The 20,386-nt window shown below is 35.8% G+C and overlaps 1 protein-coding gene across 4 annotated transcripts in view; it reads left to right on the top strand.

The window, feature by feature from the left end:
• Nucleotides 1–17,159, top strand: part of ppp2r5ca (protein phosphatase 2, regulatory subunit B', gamma a) — a 37,920-nt gene extending 20,761 nt beyond the window's left edge. For 2 of the 4 annotated variants that reach the window (XM_017302622.1, XM_008399908.2), the window contains 13 exons: nt 5,563–5,762; nt 7,472–7,582; nt 8,106–8,198; nt 8,280–8,410; nt 8,508–8,567; nt 9,653–9,761; nt 9,962–10,015; nt 10,106–10,276; nt 11,218–11,345; nt 12,494–12,595; nt 12,723–12,795; nt 13,728–13,844; nt 15,346–17,159. In XM_017302622.1, the coding sequence (XP_017158111.1) occupies nt 5,563–5,762; nt 7,472–7,582; nt 8,106–8,198; nt 8,280–8,410; nt 8,508–8,567; nt 9,653–9,761; nt 9,962–10,015; nt 10,106–10,276; nt 11,218–11,345; nt 12,494–12,595; nt 12,723–12,795; nt 13,728–13,844; nt 15,346–15,480 (1,484 nt within the window). In that variant the 3' untranslated portion in view covers nt 15,481–17,159. The remainder of the gene's footprint in view (nt 1–5,562; nt 5,763–7,471; nt 7,583–8,105; nt 8,199–8,279; nt 8,411–8,507; nt 8,568–9,652; nt 9,762–9,961; nt 10,016–10,105; nt 10,277–11,217; nt 11,346–12,493; nt 12,596–12,722; nt 12,796–13,727; nt 13,845–15,345) is intronic. The other 2 variants (XM_017302623.1, XM_008399909.2) reach the window with 1 other exon arrangement.
• The last annotated feature ends 3,227 nt before the right edge of the window (nt 17,160–20,386 follow it).

The following is a 20,386-nucleotide window of genomic DNA, read 5'->3' as shown; positions in this document are numbered from 1 at the left end:
GGTTTAGCTGTTGTAGATGGTCAAAATGCCTGGTTTAGCTGTTGTAGATGGTCAAAATGCCTGGTTTAGCTGTTATTTATGTAGCTCAAGAGATGAAATATCAGTTAAAATAGAGAATAAATAAGTAAAAATGCTTAATAATCAGTAAATCAATTAATTGCTTGATAAATTAAAACAAGTTAACTAATTTCCAGTTGTATGATTTATCACTTTTCTCACTTTCTACCAAAAGCTGGATGCTAAAAGCCTTCAGTCTGGTGCTTTTTTTGAAGGACAAATTTGTTTACAGAAACTTCATAATTCATTGTTTATTTATTCTGCTTATTTAAAATGGCTCCAATTTCCGGTGTTAAATGTTAGAAATTAAACTTAATTTACCTTTGTGAATGTTATTGCATTGTTATGCCTAATCAGTCGAAAATGGTCTCAAATCAACATTTTAGATTATCGCAATAATTTCTGGGACAATTTGTCGCCCAGCAGAGTTTATTGTGACGGGCCTAACTTTTGTTTTATAGTTTGTTTTTTATCAGAGGAAAACTTGACCCTGTCTGGAGGTCAGATGTCAGAGAAAAGCAGAAAATCAGTATTGATCAGGAAAAGTCAGATTGGTGCAACTCAGCCCTTATAGAGTCGGGTTACGAACGGATCAATATGTAACCTGAATTATAACATGTTTCTTCTCTACAAAGAGTTTATTAAATCCATTTCAGTTCTTTCCCTGGAATAGTCCCTTAAGCAACTGTTTTAACTGTTTGAAATTGGATGAACGCAGTCGGGATATTATTGTTTTTTTAAATTTAATGTCTTGAGATCCAATCATCTAAACTGGAGGTTTGTGCCAAATGCTCATTTATACACAACAATCCCAAATGCTTTGTAGGAAACGCATCAAAGTATCAAATACATTTTTTATTTGATGTTTCAGTCGCTTATCAGTGATCAGAAAAATTGGTGTGATGCTTTTATTGAAAGCTGCAGGAAATATAAAAGTTTTCTGCTCTGATTTAAGTGACTTTGCATGTTTTCTAGGAGTTTAGCACAAATTCATGTTGCAGGTAGAAAACAATCGGAATTGGAGAAAACTGCAAGTAAATGGTTTTCAGTTGTTCTGAAGAGTTTTGGTCTTATTTAGCATATTACATTTTTACTCACTAGTTTTTCTTATTTCAAGAAAATAAGAAAAATTTGTGTTTGGAATGAGAAAAATATGAAGTATCATTTTTAAAAAAAAGGTTTTGTTCATTCTTTTACAGACGATAAATTGTCCCAGAAGTTATTGTGATAAATGATAATAAAGTTTAAATTCTAATTAATATTTAACACCCTTACTGGAAGACATTTTAAATATTCAAAATAAAAAAAAAACATTAAATAAAATTAATCATGAAGTTCCTGTAAACAAATAAAGGGTTATTAGAGACCAGAGCAACAAACTGAAGACTTTGTTGTTCAGTTTTTGGTAGAAAGGGAAAAATAAATCATGCAAAATGGAAACTGAATTTGTTTTAATTCATCATTTTATTAATTGATCTATTGCTTATTGTGACTTGCCTGCATCCATTGCTTACAGGTCATTAAGATGCTTTTAATTCTCTAATGTCAATTTGGTAGAATAACTTGTTTTATCACACTGTGATAAACGGCTGTAGTACATGACAACATGCTAGCTAGTGCTAAAACGGCAGGATAAATGAAGGGTAGCCATGGTAACCAGTGAGCGTTTAAAGGCCGACTCTTTCTGCAGTCGAGCTAAGCGCGGGTCCGGTGTGTTTTAAACAAATAATGCGACTATAATTAGCAACATTTCAGCCAAAAGAAAAATTGGTGTTGGCCAAAATCGGAATCAATCAAGATTGATAATCAGCGATCGGCCAGAAAACTACATTCGGTGTATCCCTAATTTAGTCGTTTCATGAATTGTCGAATTGTAAATAAATACATTTTTAAAAGTTTACTTCCAATTTGTGAATTTTTTTTTCTTAATTTGAACTTTTAGTGTTTGTTTTTAAGGATGCAGCCAAATTGGTCACACAGGCTTTAAAATCTGACGCGTTTCTCTACGCGGCTATAAATAGTATTTTGTCAATGTTGGCATTGATCACAAATGGTTCTGCGTAGAAAGCCGTCCCAGCTCTGTGGACCGAACCGCAGACTGGTCCCAGTGTGACTCCACTTCTTCATTATGTTTCTGTTTCGAACAGGAACGATTCACATAAATCTCCCTCTGTCCTGCCTGCTGTGTGAGCGCAGACACAAAGAGCCTCTGCATGACTGTTTCCCACCTGAGGCTCGCATGAATTACGTTAATAGAAGTCACATTGTGGCAAACATCAATTTTGGGATCAGAACACTGGCTCTTTATCTGTTGCACAACAAGCCGGTGGGTATTTTCAGAGCGTACAGAAAGTTTATAGCGCAAGGAGACGGGCTTATGTAACAGAGGCAACTTAAGTCCTGACAGCGCCGGAGGAGCGAAGCGTTACGCCACGTCTCCGTCCGTCCGTATGTCCCTGTGCATTATGGGACGTCGCAGGTCTGAAAGCTTTTTAGCTGATGTAGCTGTAACCCTTTTTGTTCTTCTCAGGTCCAGCAGGTTCACTGAATTTATTCAGTTTTTGGTAGAAAGAGGGGAAAAAAATTAGAAAAATCATGTAAATCATGGTAATTATTGCTCGTTTTAATTTATTATGCGATTAATTGAGTTTTTGCGAATTGCGACAGGCCTTTAGTTCTTTTAGATAAATTGTGATGGCACCAATAACACACCTATAGTTTTATACCTGAGGTTACAACAACTTTCCCCTCCCTGGATTTTGGGATGTTCTCCATTTATCGTAAATATCTGCCCTCTTAAATCCCCAGTGCAGTAAAAATGTTCTTTGCACTAAGCCTACGTAGATTTAGCACCACTGTGTGACACTAAATGCATAACTGTGGGATTCTGTTTAATTTAAATTGATAAAGGTCATGTTTTAAAAATGTAAGCATGTGTAGTATGGTTCAATGTATTCTGCTACAGTGAAAAAAATACCAAAAAATTGGTTTTTTTCCTGCTAAAAAGTGATGAAGGTCAATTTTCTGACATCAGCTGAATGTTGACAAAGTTTTGTTTGTATTTGTGATGGAAACGCAGCTAATAAAGACAAATGTAACGGATGTTGGACCTTTTTACACACATGGCAGCTCCAAAGCTGTGGCATTCTCGCGCTGTCATCAGGATAAACTGGCCGACCTGAGACTGACGCTGCAGAAGTGCGTGTTTGTGTCGGAGCCAAATCCCCATCATGTCTCTGCTTACCTAGAACCTGCCAGGTTGTAGGAAAGCTGCACACCAAGTCTGTGCATTTTCTTCGTTCCTTTCTTTACAGGCTATGACTGTACATGTGCATTCTCACAACGAGGAGTGAATGCGTTCGGCTGCCTATGTTTTCCTTTCAGCCGCTGCCAGATGTTGCAGCCCTCTCTGTTGCAGAGCACTAGAAAAAGGCAGTTATTGGATTTTTTTCACTGCATATTAATGCAATATTTTGGTAATCTGCAGTTGATTGGATGCAAAAGTCTGGACATGTTTGGTACAATGGCTGCTGGAAAAGACAAGTGTTTTGTTGTTGACTTACCATCCAGAAGCCAGTTGCTGCATTCTTGTTATTTGTGCAGGAGGCTCCACTTCTGCTTTTCAAAGATGCATGGTTGTATAATTCCATGTATGTTTGCAGCCATTTTCAAGGGGCGAGTGTAAACGTTGAGTTGGGGGCGTGGCCAGCAGTAGATTATTTGGATTTAGTGACAAGACTCCCTAAAGCAGCTAAATCTCTGTCTTTAAATGATTTTGTTCAGAAAATGTAATGAACATTGTTCACTGTGTTCGTTGCCATTGCTAAAACTACAGGCAGAATACTATTCTAAAAACGGCTTTGAAAATTTAAGTCATCGTTCACGACGTCTTTGTTTGCTGATTGCCCCGGTTGAAACCCTGCCAGAGAAATCGAGCTCAATGTGAGAAACCCCAGAGGGATCAGGGAAGGGAGATGAGAATCAAACTGAATTTCAACCATATTTGAACGTTGAACCAGGAAACATTATGTGAATTTTTAGCCGCATGCTTCCTGCTCTTAGATGTTGATGTCGTCCAGTTTTGTTGGGGTTCCTCTTGTTTTTTGTTTTCAGGAAAAAAATTCTGCATACTTTGGTTGTAACAAGTGAATATTCGAGCCACTGTTGCTTTTCTGTTATCTGAAAACAGACTGTCCATTCGCCGCTAATCTGATATCAACAAGGCGTTTTTGTCCACAGATGCTCATGTTGCACTTGGATAAATGAACTTTTCAGTCGTCTTCAGAGTCATTATTTGGTTTTATTCAGTCTGTTTCAGCTGACAGAAACCTATGAAACGGACCAACCTGTTACGAGAGGTGTAGTGAAGAAGTTGTCACATTGCTGGATAATAACGGTGTAAAGGTATCGTTACTGAATCACACGAGCAGCCAGATAGAAATGTAGATGTTTCCTCCTGCTGTTGGGTTCAGAGGCCCACGAAATAAAGACGGTCAGATCAGAGTCCTAGAAAGAAAACCCACATTTTTTCTTTCTCTGACTGTCGGCTCTCTCGTTATGCTGCCAATTGTTGTTGTTTAAGTCTTCAACATTTTATTGTCACGTTGTTTTTCTTTCATACTTTCACTTAATTGGTTCAAATCTTACCGAAAAAACAGGGATTTCTTTGTGTGAAGGAACAGAAATGGGGCTGAAACAATTAATCGATTAATCACGATTAATCGTTTGTTGAACGATTAATCATGATTAATCGATTTTTGAACGATTAATCGATTGTTGAGCAATTAATCATCATTAATCGATTGAACGATTAATCGATTGTTGAACGATTAATCATCATTAATTGATTGAACGATTAATCGATTGTTGAATGATTAATCAACTATTTTAGTAATCGATTGATCATTAACTGGAGTACATACATTAGAAATAGCCATTTATTGAAAAAAAACTTAATTCAAAACGGTAATTAAGCCAACCTGAACGAAATGTAAATGTATTTTGCATTTAAGATATTTAAATATGTGTGTAAATATGTCTTATCCCAAGATCCTCAAGTGTCAAAGTCTTAGCTTGACCTGGTTCAAATTCAACCACAAATTCAAATTCACTAAAGAATTTAGTGAATTAAAAAAAATAATAAGGCAAAAAAATTTTGCCTAAAAATGTTTATTTCTTAGGCAATAAAATTTTTGTTTTTTCTAATACAAGAAGTTAAATGGAAAAATCTGCAGAATGTGCCCAATTAAAAAAAAAAATCAGATTAATCGTCAATTGTTGATTCCTAAAAATAATATTTACCTGCAAATGTCATTTAGCTTCTCATCAGAACGGGCAGGAATCACATGTGGAGTACCACAAGGTTCAGTCCTGGGACTCCAACTATTTAAAACCTACTTGCTCCCGCTGGCTCAGGTTATAACAAGAAACATTCCTGTTATAACCGCGTCGTTTTCTCTTCTGCACATTTTCAGTTTTTTCCTGACTGTTCCTGTTTTCCTGCAGATGTGGCTCCAGCAGAACAGGAGAAGCTGTTCATCCAGAAGCTGCGGCAGTGCTGCGTCCTCTTCGACTTCCTCTCTGACCCGCTGAGTGACCTGAAATGGAAGGAGGTGAAGCGGGCGGCCCTGAGCGAGATGGTCGAGTACATCACCCACAACAGGAACGTCATCACGGAGCCCATCTACCCGGAGGTGGTGCACATGGTCAGTAGGGCGCCGACTGTCACGGAGAAATGGCAGAAAAAAGAATCCAGCCAGTTGCACAACTTTTATAGATTTGGGGAATTTCTTGCACAATGGGATGTTAGCTTTACTTTCTAAAGTTTATTTTATTAATTATGGCAACTTATGACATGCTGCGTCTTAACAGCAGCCATTTTAGTCGGTGTTACTTAATTTTCTAACCTGGTTAAGTTGAGTGTCAACATCAACAGGCCTCTGATAGTTTATGTTTCATTCAGAGCTGATGATGGTGAATATATGTTATTGATTGTTTTGCAAAAAACTTGGGCCATTATTTTAGGAAGGTGGCAATATTCACAATGGCATATCTACGGAAGATGATTAGTGCCACTGGAAAAAAAACAAAAAATTCTGAGATTAAAGTCATAACTTTTTTTTTGTTTTTGTTTTTTTTCCAGTGGCACTAATCGTCTTCCGTACATATCAGTCAAAGACCAATAAACTTTAATTTAGTATCAAACACTCCACACTGGAACGGGAAAATATTTTAAATATCGCTAATAAAACATGGTAAACAATTAAAAATAAAACCAAAAATGAGCACAAATTGGATCATTTTTTGGGTGAATTTGGTTGGAATTTGATTGTTCAGATTGATGAAAAAGTTGTATTTAGCTGGAAAAAAACAACTAAAAAAGCGCATTTGTGTCGCATTCGCCTGCAGTGAACGTAGCTTTAGATACGCACTGTAAAAAAATGTGTGAATAGATTTTCCCCTGAATTATTCGTGCAAAAACAGAAACTCTTACCAAGTAATTTTGGTTTCATTTCAAGTCAAATATCTTAGTTTTATCTTAATTTATTTGTACTAACTTTCTAATTTTTGGCACGATATTGGAGCTTGTTGTAAGTCAATTATTCCCTGAACTTGAAGAAAAGTCCTCGTCCCATTGGCAGCTTATTTCACTTAAAATAAGACATCTTTCCCATGTTATAAATGAAATAATCTGCCAAGGACTTTTCCATCAATATTAAGGAGTTATTTACGTAAAACAGCTCCTGTAACTTGCTGAGGAGTTTCTTTTCAGTTAGTTTTTGTTTTACTTTCAGTGTAGTAAGGCATTTGCACTAGAAAATCAAAACTACTTGGTAAGATTTTGGTAGCAAATTCTTGGATCTTTACTTTAATTTCTTTGGTCTAAAAATTATTTTAATCTGAAACTCTTAATTCAGATTAAAAGAAGAAATCTGAAATAGTGTTTCCTTTAGTTTTCCTAAGATTTCCCCAAATCATCCAAACTTTTCTCAGTTAAATTTGTTTTTCCCGTCTAACTGAGCCATGCTGGTTGTGATTTTAGCGTCCAGAGTCATCATCACTGGGTGTACTGGGCGTACTGGGCGCTCTCCAGCCTACCTTTGTGGCTTATCTTCTCTAACAAGGCGCCTAGTGTTTTAGTAGGCCACCTGCGTTGTCCTGTGATCTGTGCAGCGGCGGCGGCTCACAGGGGAGTCAGTTGACACGGACAAAGACCAGAAACACAAGACTGTTAAATTATGGAGGGGCAAAACCTTCCAGGGTCGTTGTAGGAACACGGTTTAACCTTTAAAAATACAAAAAGAGGGTGAAAAATCAGGCCATGTCTTTCTGTTTTCTCAGAATAAACAACTGCAGGTAAATAATGAAAACGTCTGATGGGAGCGTGCTTCCTGTTTCCTGCTCCTTCTTTCAGTTTGCTGTGAATATGTTCAGAACGTTGCCGCCGTCGTCCAACCCAACCGGAGCGGAGTTCGATCCCGAGGAGGACGAGCCGACGCTCGAAGCGGCGTGGCCGCACCTGCAGGTCCAGATCGAATTTAGCCTGAATGTTCTGCAAATTCATGCTGCAAAAACACAAAACCTTACCAAGGGCTTTGGTCTGGTTTCGAGTGCAAATGTCTCGGTTCACTTGAAATAAGAAAATATATATGTGCACACGGGGAAATTTCTGATAAATGTAAAAATGGTAAAATTGTAAAAAAAAAAAAAAAAAAAAGTATACTTGGATAAATTAATAAAATATATATGTGGAGAATTTGCTGATAAATGTGTATTTGTGGACTGATTAAAAGAAAAAATATAAATACATAGGGAAATTATTGGTAAAATTATACATATATTGGGAAATTACTTACATGGGGAAGTTGCTGATTTCAAAACGATATGTTTACATATACAAATATTTTGTTTTCTTTCGGTATGTTTGCAGATAGAAAAGTTAGTTTTGTCTCATTTCAGGTGAACTAATATGTTTGCTGTAGATCCTACTTGGTAAGATTTTTTTGTTTTTTCCAGCTTTTAAATGCATTTCTCTCCTTTTTTTGCAGCTCGTCTATGAATTTTTTCTTAGGTTTTTAGAATCTCCCGACTTCCAGCCCAACATAGCGAAGAAATACATCGATCAGAAATTTGTTATGCAGGTAAACATTTCTCTAACATAGAACACAGAAGGCACAGCGAGTCAAATCCAATAAAAATGTGTTTTCTGTCCGACTCTGCAGCTCTTAGAACTATTTGACAGCGAGGATCCCAGAGAGAGAGACTTCCTGAAAACAACTCTCCACAGGATCTATGGGAAGTTTCTGGGGCTGCGGGCGTACATCAGAAAACAGATCAATAACATTTTCTATAGGTCGGTTTCCTGTTGCTGCTCACTCGCATGTTAAACTGCTAGCATCCGGATCATTGGTTTGGGTTAGCATGGCTAACATTAGCTGTTGTTTTTACAGGTTTATCTATGAAACTGAGCACCATAACGGTATAGCGGAACTACTGGAAATACTTGGAAGGTAAAACTTTCTTTCAGTCACTCCAGACCAAAAGTAAACAATTAAATTATACAAATCAAGTGTTTATGTTTGTTTATTTTGATGATTATGGCTCAGAAAAGTTGAGGGAGAAGATGAGGGGTGTCTAAAGTGAGGCGCATGGGCCATTTGCGGCCCACAGCTTATTTTTTCACGGCGTCTGACTGCAATTCAATGATTTAATAAAGGCTTTTTATTTTTAATTAGGGGGAAAATGATGACCAATTAAAATCTTCTTCTTGTAGAAAATATTGGACCCTGTTTTACTGTCATTTTAGAAAATTTCCACAAAATTTTGAGATTAATTTCAGAAATCTTTCTAGAAAAACCTGAAAATTTGAGTTTAAATTTTATTTCTGGGAAAAAAATTCAGTTTTTAGATTAATCTCAGAAATTTAATTTTAAAAAAACAAGCACATTTCTGGATAAAGTCAAAAACCCCTCAAACTTTTAGATTAATCTCAGCAATTTGAGGAAAAATAGAAATTTCCTAGATTCTAGTCAGAAATCTTCTAGATTCTAGTCAGAAATTTTCTAGAAATTTACTCTTTGTAAACAAACTTTTCTCCATAACTTTATCAAGCTTTTCTTACATTTTTCTTTCCACTCAATTTTCCATAGAAATACTTGGATGCAGCACTCTGTGGTAGTGTGGTTTCCTTCACAACCTTAAGAATTTTTTTTCCTTCCACTTAATTTTCTATTAGCACTCGGTGAATGAGCGTTATTTCATCACCAAAATAGAAATTTCCTAGTTTCAAGTCAAACATTTTCTAGTCTTTTTTTAGTGGAAATTTATTCTTTGTGGAAAAACTTTTCTCCACAGCTTTATCAATCTTTTACTACATTTTTCCTCCCACTCAGTTTTTCCAGTTTTATTTGTTATATAAAATGTTGATTGACAGAGAAAAAGGAAAACAGCCATAATCATCAGAGTCAACACAACAACTCGAAGTTTCCTGGTTTTATTTTTCTAATGCACTTTAAAATGTTTCTGTTTTATGTTTTGTAAGGATTTTTGTCATACAACTGAAGTTTTTATGTCTTTTTATTATTTTTTTTTTCAGTATAATCAATGGATTTGCCTTACCACTGAAAGAGGAGCACAAGATTTTCCTGTTGAAGGTTTTACTGCCTCTGCACAAAGTCAAATCACTCAGTGTCTACCATCCACAGGTTTGTTCCAGCCGAATCAATGAAGCAGTAAAAGCTCAGCTTGTTGTTTTCCTAAGAAGCTGTTGGGTGTGGCATGTAAATTATTTACATTTTTCCTGTCCCGACCTGTTGATGAATGTTCTCACCTCGCGTCAGAGTTGCTTCAGGGGGTTTTCTTCCAAATAAATTAAAACTTTTTCTTAATGTTTGGCTTGATGCAGCTGGCCTACTGTGTGGTGCAGTTTTTGGAAAAGGACAGCACATTAACTGAGCCGGTACGTTCTATAAAGAAAGGGATAAAGTACGTCTTTGTTTTGTCACTTTATCCTTTATAACTGGTTTCTTCCCTGCATTTATCCCCGCAGGTAGTAATGGCTCTACTAAAGTACTGGCCAAAGACTCACAGCCCAAAGGAGGTGATGTTTCTCAATGAGCTGGAGGAAATCCTGGACGTCATTGAGCCCTCGGAGTTCGTTAAAGTTCAGGAGCCGCTTTTCCGGCAGCTGGCCAAGTGTGTATCCAGCCCACACTTCCAGGTACGGGAGAGAAACGAAGGAAAAACAATTAAAAAGGTTCAGTCAACCTTCAAAACGTTACATTATGTACAAGAAGTCCACTTATTTAGATACATATAACAGTGCACTGATTTCTGATTGAGTAATGTTATGTCATTATTATGTATGGGCAGTGGTGATCCCAAAAGGGGGGCCTGAGGGGGCCACGGCCCTGTTTGGAAAATGCTTTCCACCACAGAGAATCATGTTCCTGTCCCAATAAAGCCCAATAAATTAATAAATAAATAAGAAATAATAATAAAAAATTAAGCTGTGCCTTGCTAAAATTCTTACTGGCCTGATCTGACCACACCAATGAAAACAAATGTAAGTATTTTTCCCCAAATCTGGATAAATTGAGAGAGACAACGAATAAAGAAGAAATATGTGTATTTTCAAGCTATTTTTCTTATTTTTCCAAGATGCTACATTTTAGTGACAAGTTTAAAAAATATATCATTTTTTTAATAATGTCACAGCTGAGCATGATTTCAATGGTATTTTGTCTTAAAATAGAAATAACTGTCAGGACTTTGACCATATTATTTAACATAGGCAGTGGCGATCCCAAAAGGTGGGTCAGAGGGGACCATGGCCCCTTTTGAAAAATGCTTTCCACCACAATACCCACCCCAGAGAATGATGTTCATGACATAGAAAGACAAAACTCAATAAATGAACAAAATACATAAAAAAATCTATTATGTACTTTTGGCAATGATTCAGTGTCATATTTAAACCTAATCAAATGTAATTTTCTAATAGCTGCTTCTTGGTGCTTCCAGTCAGAATTTTAAAACTGAAATCAGAACAAAACCAACCTGCAGAGATCTGTATTTGGGGTTTTTAGCCGTGAAGTGTGAAGACTTGTCAGGATTTGTGATTTAGCGTAAACTGAGCGGCGCGTCGTTTTCCTCCGTCAGGTGGCGGAGCGGGCCTTGTACTACTGGAACAACGAGTACATCATGAGTCTGATCAGCGACAACGCAGCAAAGATTCTGCCCATCATGTTTCCCGCTCTCTACCGAAACTCTAAGACGCACTGGAACAAGTAAGTTATGCAACATCGCCACCTGCTGTTGTGTTTGGGGACAGTTTCTGCTCAGTTTGTGCTGCAGGCAGAATCAGTCCTGCCTGATTTCTGTTCCCTGAGGCCTGGCTTTAATCTGAGAGTTTTCATGTTTTCTTAGTGTTTTTTCTCAGTTTTCTTTTTTTCTCAGATTTTGACATTTTTCCTCTGAATTTTTGACATTTTTTCTTCAGAATTTTGACTTTTTTCCTCTGGATTTAGACTTTTTTTCCTCTGAATTTTTGACATTTTTCTTCTGAATTTTTTACTTCTTCAGAATTTTTTTACTTTTTTCTTCTGAATTTTTACTTTTTTTTTCAGAATTTTTTTTACTTTTTTTTCCCTCTGAATTTTTAACATTTTTCCTCTGAATTTTTTACTTCTTCAGAATTTTTTTGACTTTTCCTCTGAATTTTTGACGTTTTTTCCCTCTGAATTTTTTACTTCTTCAGAATTTTTTTTACTTTTTTCCTCTGAATTTTTGACTTTTCCCTGTTGACTTCTTTTCTCCACATTATGATTTTTTTAATCCCCTCAGAATTCATTTTTCTAATTTTTGACTTTTCCTCAGTATGGTTGCAGTAACAACAGGCTAATAACAAAATGAACACAAAAAATAAAAAAAACAATTAGTTGCATTTTTTCTCATTAAACAATTTTTTTCTTATAATTTTAAGTCTTTCTGGTAAAAGTCTGTCTTTCTTCTGCTAATATTATAACTTATTTCATTACGAGAATTTAATTATTCTCATAATTAAATAGAAATCCTCACAGCCGGGCGCTAATACTTTGGTACAATTAACAGAAAATCTCACAAAAATAAAATTTTCTGTCATCAGTCATTTATTTTATTAGAAAAGAAAGTAGAAAATATCAGAATGTATGTTTAGGCCTCAGTACTACAGTAAGTCTGTCATTCAAAACGTTTCTCTGCATAAATGTTTACTATTTCTGTTACATTAGACCAAATGTCATGTTCGTTTCTTTTTACTGTAAAAACCTTAAAATGAATCAAAATCCATTAATTGACCAGAACATTGACGGATAATTTGCATAAAGTTGTTTGATCTGAGGCAGAACTTTATGTTTTTGTTTTTAAATGTTACTATAATTTAGTTTTTTCCCCACAGGACCATCCACGGCCTCATCTACAACGCTCTGAAGCTTTTCATGGAGATGAACCAGAAACTGTTTGACGATTGCACACAGCAGTTTAGAGCAGAGAAAAATAAGTAAGTCCTTTTTTTTCCATCATTCTACGATGATTCAGCGTTTCACCGCTGTTGGATTTTTGTGTTTTCAGTTTGTTGGTTGATGAAATCGATGAAATCTGAGACATTTTGGTGTTTTGATGAACAGAGAAAAAGCAAAGTCGAAAGAGCGAGAAGAGGCGTGGATCAGGATCGAGAATCTCGCCAAGTCAAATCCACAGGTAAACTCCAGATTTAACATTTATTTCTACCTGTTTCTCTCTAGAAAACCAGGATGTTTTACTTTTACCACAAGTCCTCACATTAAATATTTAACATCTTTAATTAAATGTTCGCTAATGTGAAAATAGACCCATAACTCACAACTGTGTAGTAAAATTTTAATCTTGAATAAATTTATGATTTTGAAAGTATACAGATATGGTGAGTTCACTGACCAGAAAAATGTCAGATTTTTAACTGATTTTTAACTAATTCAGAGGAAAAAAAGTCAAAAATTCAGAGGAAAAATGTGCCAACCGTCTGCTAAGAAACTTAAAATCAGCCGATTCCAGTCAAAATGTTGGCAAACAAAGACTTCCATAATGAAAAAGTTTTAAGTTCTGTGACGTACGGGTCAACGACACTGAAAAAAACCTGAACAAATTATATGATAACCCGTCATTTGAGATAAATATTAAACAGTAACTCATAAATAACTTTCCAAAATTCAGAATAATTCAGCAAAAGGAAATTTGTCAAACCGATTAAAACATATTTTGTTGTCTTAAAGAAAATAGTCTAAAATTGACGTATTTTAAGTGTTTTTGTGTTAATTATTACAATCACGTGACTGAATGACTAATAGATACTTGTGTGTGTTGTCACTTCATTACAGCAACATAATGTATAAAAGTGTAGATTTTATTCAGTTTCACATCAGAAAAACGCTAAATACATAGAAAACATGCAGCATTAGGAGCTTTTCAAGGGGATTCTGTTTAACATTTTAAATCTTTAACTTTAAATATTAATACGTTTTTTTAAAGATGTGTCCCAGAAGTGAAGAGTTTTGTAGATTTCTTCTTCTTTGCATGCCACTGAAACTCTTTCTCCATCTTCTTCTTCTTCTTCTTCTTCTTCTTCTTCTTGCTTCCCTCTCTTTGCTGTCCAGTTCTGTTTGTATCTCGATTCCTATGACATCATAAGTCCTGTTGCTATGGAAACGGATGTCCCTTTCATAGAAGATGTACAGAGGTTAAAAAAGGCAGTTGAGGAGGGCGCAACTCAGGTAAACCTGACTTTCTCTCCATCTCCACTTCTTGGACCAATTAATTTATTAATCAACTAAAATTTAATTTAGTTTCCGTCGATTTCAGAAAAATTCAGGGACACATCTAAGAAACGACTAAACTTCAAAAGATGGAGACGACATCTTAGGTGTTTAAGTGATGCGAAGTTTTTAGTTTAAAATATCAGGAAAAGAATATAACTGAAGAGAGACGTATGAAATATGTGACTTTATCTGACTTGAAGTATAAAAAAAGTCTTAGCTTAATGCTATTAAAATATCAAACTGCCTAATAATGTTTAATATCTGCTTTCCCATAAATGTAGGTTGGAATTTTGCTGTTATTGCAGAAATATAAGTTTTTAAGTAAAGACTCTTAGAGACCAAGACTCTTCTGAAAGTACATAATAAATGAATAAAAAAGAAAAACATTACACATCACTGTGAGGGGAAAACTGAAAGAGTGGACCTCTGGTACTTGCGGGAGCTAATTAGCTTATCGCTAATTAAAAATGAAAATATAAAACTGTAACGGACTGAATGATTTGTTGTTTGCATGGGAAATGTTTGCGTGTTGTTTTTTTTGTGTGTGTGTTGAATCCTGATACATTAGCGGCGGCGGTTGCTATGGCAACGAGTCTGTGCGTAGCGTAGCCGCAAAAGAGTGAGGGAAAAATGTGGTTTTGAGTTATTCTTCGACGGGAACTCGTGAAAGATCCCGCCCTCTTCTCCCTACTGGAGGGCAAAAAGCTTCTCGCTAACGACGACTAGCATTGGATTTAGCTGCTAAATTGTCAACATGGCGCACTAAATCTTGAATGTACGCCTGATGTAGAAGAAAAAAAAAAAAAGGGACAGAGTGCTTTGCTACTAATTGTCAACATTAAGACCACTAGATGACAAGGTCAGAAAACAGTTTTAAATAAGAAAAACTATTGCGAGGGAGAGGGAAGTAGGTCAGTTATGCTAGCTTGACTATGACAATCTTAGCATGTAGACGTGCCGTGGAATTCGGTTTTAAAATAAAAGAAAAGGTGTACTAAACTCTGACGGATCATCAGCAGAGCAGGAGTTTAAATTAGCTAATCCACCACCACTGTGTTAGCTTAGCTACTAGCAGCAGTAGCTAAGCTAACACAGCAATCACGTATCAATAATCGCAAAATAAACATTGAGCCTTAAAAACATAAAACTGTAGCGTTCTGTTCTTTATGTGGGAAATGTTTTTTTTTGTTGTTGTTGTTGCATCCAGAAACGTAAAGCGGCGTCGTTGTCAGTTGCTATGGCAACGAGTCTGCCTGAATAGCGAGTTGTAGTTGTTTCATGGCGGTTTCTCTGCATCATTTTCCCCTCTGCTGCGGTGCACTGAATCACGTAGTTAGAAGAATCGTGTTTTTGCCCTCCAGCGTTGGGCAACGTAAACGAGACGACGTCTTTTCACGGTGACTTTCATGAAACGCGCTGAGCATGACCAACTTTATGCTTCTGTTCCCAACCTCAGTTGCAGGGGGAGCAGCGAAAAGAGCGGCCCATGGTGAGACGCAAGTCTGAGTTGCCTCAGGATATCTACACCACAAAAGCCTTGGAGTCCCACCGCAGAGCTGAAGAAATGTTGACCACCCACGACGGGCTCTAGACCCTCCACGGACAGAATAACGCTGGCGAAACGCGTTTCTTTTACCCACAATCCTTCAGTTTGTCTTCATTCCTGCAGAAACTCTTCAGCCGCCTCTCTGTTTTTCCACTTTCTCAGGTTATTTTATTTTTTCTCCGAGGATGATGATGGTGTTTTGTGTCTTTTGTCCCGTTTCGTCCCCGTTCTTTCACCACTGCAACGGTGGACAGCACAACGTTCGTTTCTACAAAATCAGACGTTTGCGGGTTGTGTCTTTAGTTCTGCGGGAACGGAGAACTCCGCTGTTCGGGTTTAAAAAAATAAAACGCGATCGTAGTTTATTTCTGTTTTGGGTGCCAAGACTGTTGCGTTCTTTATGCTTGATTTATCGACTGCCTGCCTTTTTGTTTGTTTGTTGCCACTGTTTTATTTTTTCCTCCAGCACACTTAAGACCAAACTTGGGCCTGTTCTCAGCCTTGCGTTGTTCAGAAAAAATAAAATAAACAAATTTAAAAAATGGCGAGGAAAGAAGAGGATTACTTTATTTTTATTTTTTTTTTAAATGTCCCGTGGACATTTTTATTATTATTATTATTATTTTTTAAGTTTCCGTCTTATTGTTTTTGTGCCATATGCCGCTCCGTTTTCTTTTCCTTTCTTTGAAAACCAGATGAGTTCAAACAATGGTACTTTCTGCACTGGAAGAAAAATGACGTGGAAAATGTTTGTGCTTTTGCTGTTGCCACGGCAACGGCATAGAAAGTTTATTTTTGTTTTTTTTGTTTTGAGGTTTCTGTGCGCACATTGCAAAATTTGCACGGTTGAATGGGTGAAAGGAAAAATATCTCTTCTGTTACATCTGAAAACTTTGATTAGGACCTTTTATTATTCTCCTTTTTTTTTTACATTTATATGATTTTGAATGCAATTAAAATGTTAGAGGTAATTTATTTTTAAATTAATGATTCTTCAGTCAAACTTTTTGATAGTTTCTCAATAATTTTTTCTTAAGTTAAATAATTTAAGCCCCTCTTGGTGTTTTCCAGTAAGTACCATTGTTTAAACTTGCTGGATTATTTTTGTTTTCTTTCAGTCTAATGTGTTGCATCGTCTTTTTTTCCATCCCTGGCCGTTCAAAAAGCCCAGTGCTGAAAACGGACTGGTGTGAAAAATGACCTCAAAAATGCCAGATGTGAAAAAAGAAAAAAAAACTGACATTGTGACTTAGTTGAACTGTATTAATACTGTATTTGCTTGAACGCAAAAAAAGCTGTAAATTTAGACTGACCATGTCAAACATGTACCTTTTACCTTGGAGGAATGACATTCACCAAACTGGTTTCTTCTGTCGGTCAATACATTTCTGCCTGCTGGGAGAAATGGGTTTTTATTTTATTCAGTCCAGAATGTTGGAATTTTCTTTTAGTGCTGAAAACAAGTCATTTATAATAAGAAAAGATTATTTAGAAATTATTTGGTGGCTTGTTCTCTTTCCACAGGATCTAGGTATTTTAATTTTAACACATAATTTCCAGAACTTGTTAACTTAAGTGTCCTTTTGTATGTGACCTGTACTATATGATTCATTTATTGTATATATGATTTACCTTGTTTCATGTAGTGTTATATATCTAGATTATTTTGTACAAATTGTCCCTCTGTACAGAATAAAACATCAATAGCAAGTGAAAGAAATTAATCTGCTACCTACTGTCATATTTTATTCGTCTCTGTAGTAAAAATATATATTTTTTAAGTAATTCCTAAACATTTATCTTAAATGTAGAATAAAGAATTTTTTTTGGGGGGGGGGGCGGGGGGTGTGTAGATTTTCAGTTTCAATAACAATAACTGTTTTTGACTATATAATGGCACAACTTATTTCAAAAATAAATTTTCTTAAAGAAAAACGTAAATTAAAAAATATATAATTTTTCAATGTAAACCTTTGGTGCCAGGATCAAGTGTTTTTTTTGTTTGTTTTGTATTTTTGCTTGTTTTTTTTTTAGCCGTATTGAAATTAATTTGTTTCGCAAAACTGCCACGGAAATACGTCCTTCGCGTCAAGAGTCACGTGATCAAACACCGGAAGTTGGCGCTGGCGCAAACCACGAAGAAGAAAACGGCAGGAAGTGGTGGGAGGATAATGGCGCGGTATGTTTTTAACCATAGAGATAATATAAGGGTAGATGCCTCATGGACCGCTCTCGCCTATTGTCGCTGACGAGATTTAGGGCGGCCATCTTGGAGCGGTCCACCACTCCACTCAGCGTTATGTGTTTAGCAGCACAATGACGTATCAGCGCATTTAATCGATCATAACATCTATCAAAGCTACATTTATAAACAATAGTATTATTTATGTTTTTAATACATAGTTCAGCTTATTTAAATATGCTTAGTGGCTATAACAATAGAATAGGAATAGAATATTCTGATATTGATTATGACGAGCATATTAAAAAGCCCACAGCCGTTCATAATTTATTTAATAAATTATTTAATAATATCAATACATATTTATATAACTATACAAGCACAAATAATGATTAATACTAAATAATATATTGGTTACATGTTTATATGTGTATATATATGTGTATGTATGTATATATATTTACATATATATGTTTTTCAGCCGACTAGTTCTAGCTTCAGAGAAATTCAGCAGCTGAGATTGAGTCCAAAATCCGATGTGAGATTCATCCGTGCTGCAGTGAATCTGTCTCTCTTTATAGATTCTCCCTCTTCTTCCTCACATCGTGTCTTTATGAAACTTTCGAAACAAAAACAGAAGAGATTTGGGATGTATCTTAGTGAAAGAATTACATGCAAATAATAGTCTTTACCACCTGTGTAAACTTTGCTGGTAAATGTTATAACACATAATATAAGTTTTATAATATATGTTGCATTGTTTAATTTATAATCTAGGCTCTGTGTCAGATAATCTAAGTCAATGTTAGAGAATAATTACTTTTTTTTTTTATTTACAGAATCTCAGTTAGCCTTCATAGCGGCTGAACCCGTATTACACCAAGCACTGTAGCTAATATTAGCTGGTATCTCACCGGTGGACATAAATACAGTAAAGTAATATTCCAATCACAATATATACACAATAATATGTCCATCTTACTTGTGAAATGTTGTCTGTGGAGCCCTCACATCAATAGTCCATAGATCAGAACAACAATATCCCTCACTGCTGAGGCATCATCTGCTGTTTTGATTGAGCAAAGTAGGAAGGTATACCGCTCCAAGATGGCCGCCGGGGTCTACTCTTATGTTATGTCTATGTGTTTTTAATAGCATCGTTTTCATAAAGTCTTTTAGCTCCGTTTCTAATTTAGTGTTTTTTCGACATTAGTGGAATTTAGACAAAGTTTGCGCACATTTGCAACATAAACGCAGCTTTACGTAACCTTCAGTTAGAAATCTCACCAAAAACGGTAAGATGAAGCCCTCACTGTAATGATCTTTAAATCAAGTATGATTAAATTAGACACATTTCAAGAAAAAAAACAACCCAAAACAATATTCTGTCAGTAAATACATAGAAATATTTAGCTTATTAAAGTGACCTGGGGTTAGAAATGTTACCACTTTTAAGAAGATCCGCATCTGACTAAATTCAACAACACGGGAGTTAAACATTTTAGCAGTGAGTGTTTATGGACACAAGAGGGAGGCATATCCACAAACCAGTACCTTTTGGATAATAATGCGGATAAACTGCTGCTATGATGATGTTAAATGATGTTAATGGTACCTCTTCAGATACTGCAGGTAATTAAACTGTGTGATCAGGTCAGCCTGCACTGCAACCATAAAAACTAAACAAATAAAACATTCCTGCACGTCTGAAACGTTTAACAGAGGAAGCATTTTCCTTGTTTGTCCAGCAGGTGGCAGCAACAACACAGGAAGTCAGCTACGTTTCCTCTCATGTTTTCACCCTTTAACGTGTTCATTCTGCGCTCCGCAGGTTTTCTGCTGGTTGACATAAAATGTTTACATCTTACAGAACTTTTATGTGGCCATAAGCGAACACCCTGCGCAGCATTCAGCTGTTACGGTTGTTTTTATAATCTACATGACTAAAAGAGAAATGCTGTTTTAGAAATGGTTTACAATCCTCAGTTTTTTTCCCATGTTTTTCAGAAGAAAAAAATCTTTTGTCATTCTTATCTTTCCAGGAATCCAAGTTCACTGCAAAAAGTAAAAGTCTTACCAAGTATTTTTGTTAAGTTTCTAGTGTACACGTAACTTTTCAGCAAGATATAGGAGGTTTTTAAAGTAAATAATTCATTAATATTGACGAGAAAGTTCTAGTTCCATTGGCAGATTGAACTTAACCTGTTACAAGTGAGAACATCTAGTAAATACTTCCTTAATATTGGGGGAAAAGTACTTGTTATAAGTGGATCAAGACATTTGTCTCATATTTTCAGTTAAAATGTCGTTATTTCATTTATAACCAGTTATTTTTCATCAATAATAAGGAATTATCGACTCAAAACAAGCTCCTATTCTGTGTTGAAAAGTTACTCATTGTATTGTATTTATATTGGCTTAACATTAGAACATATGCTCATTATAAAGGGTATAAGTATCTGTGCAGAAGAATAGTTTAGATGTTTTAACAGATTGTTTTTTGCTAATTTTAAGTGATAAATGTGAGGAACCGAAACTCCACTGCAAAATCTTTCCAGGTATGTTTGGTCTAGTTTCTAGTTCAAATGTCTTAGTACACTTGAAATAAGACAAAACTAACTCAAGGAAGTTTTCAGCAATGCGTAGGAGCTTGTTTTATGTAGATAATCCCTTAATATTCATCAACATGTATTAATTATCCATCCATCCATCCATCTATCCATTTTCTTCCTCTTATCCGGGGTCGGGTCGCGGGGGCAGCAGCTTCAG

Source organism: Poecilia reticulata, linkage group LG22 (assembly GCF_000633615.1).
Source record: "Poecilia reticulata strain Guanapo linkage group LG22, Guppy_female_1.0+MT, whole genome shotgun sequence".
Classification (NCBI taxonomy): domain Eukaryota; kingdom Metazoa; phylum Chordata; class Actinopteri; order Cyprinodontiformes; family Poeciliidae; genus Poecilia; species Poecilia reticulata.
Note: the sequence above shows the minus strand (reverse complement) of the source record. Positions and strands in the feature narration are given on the sequence as shown.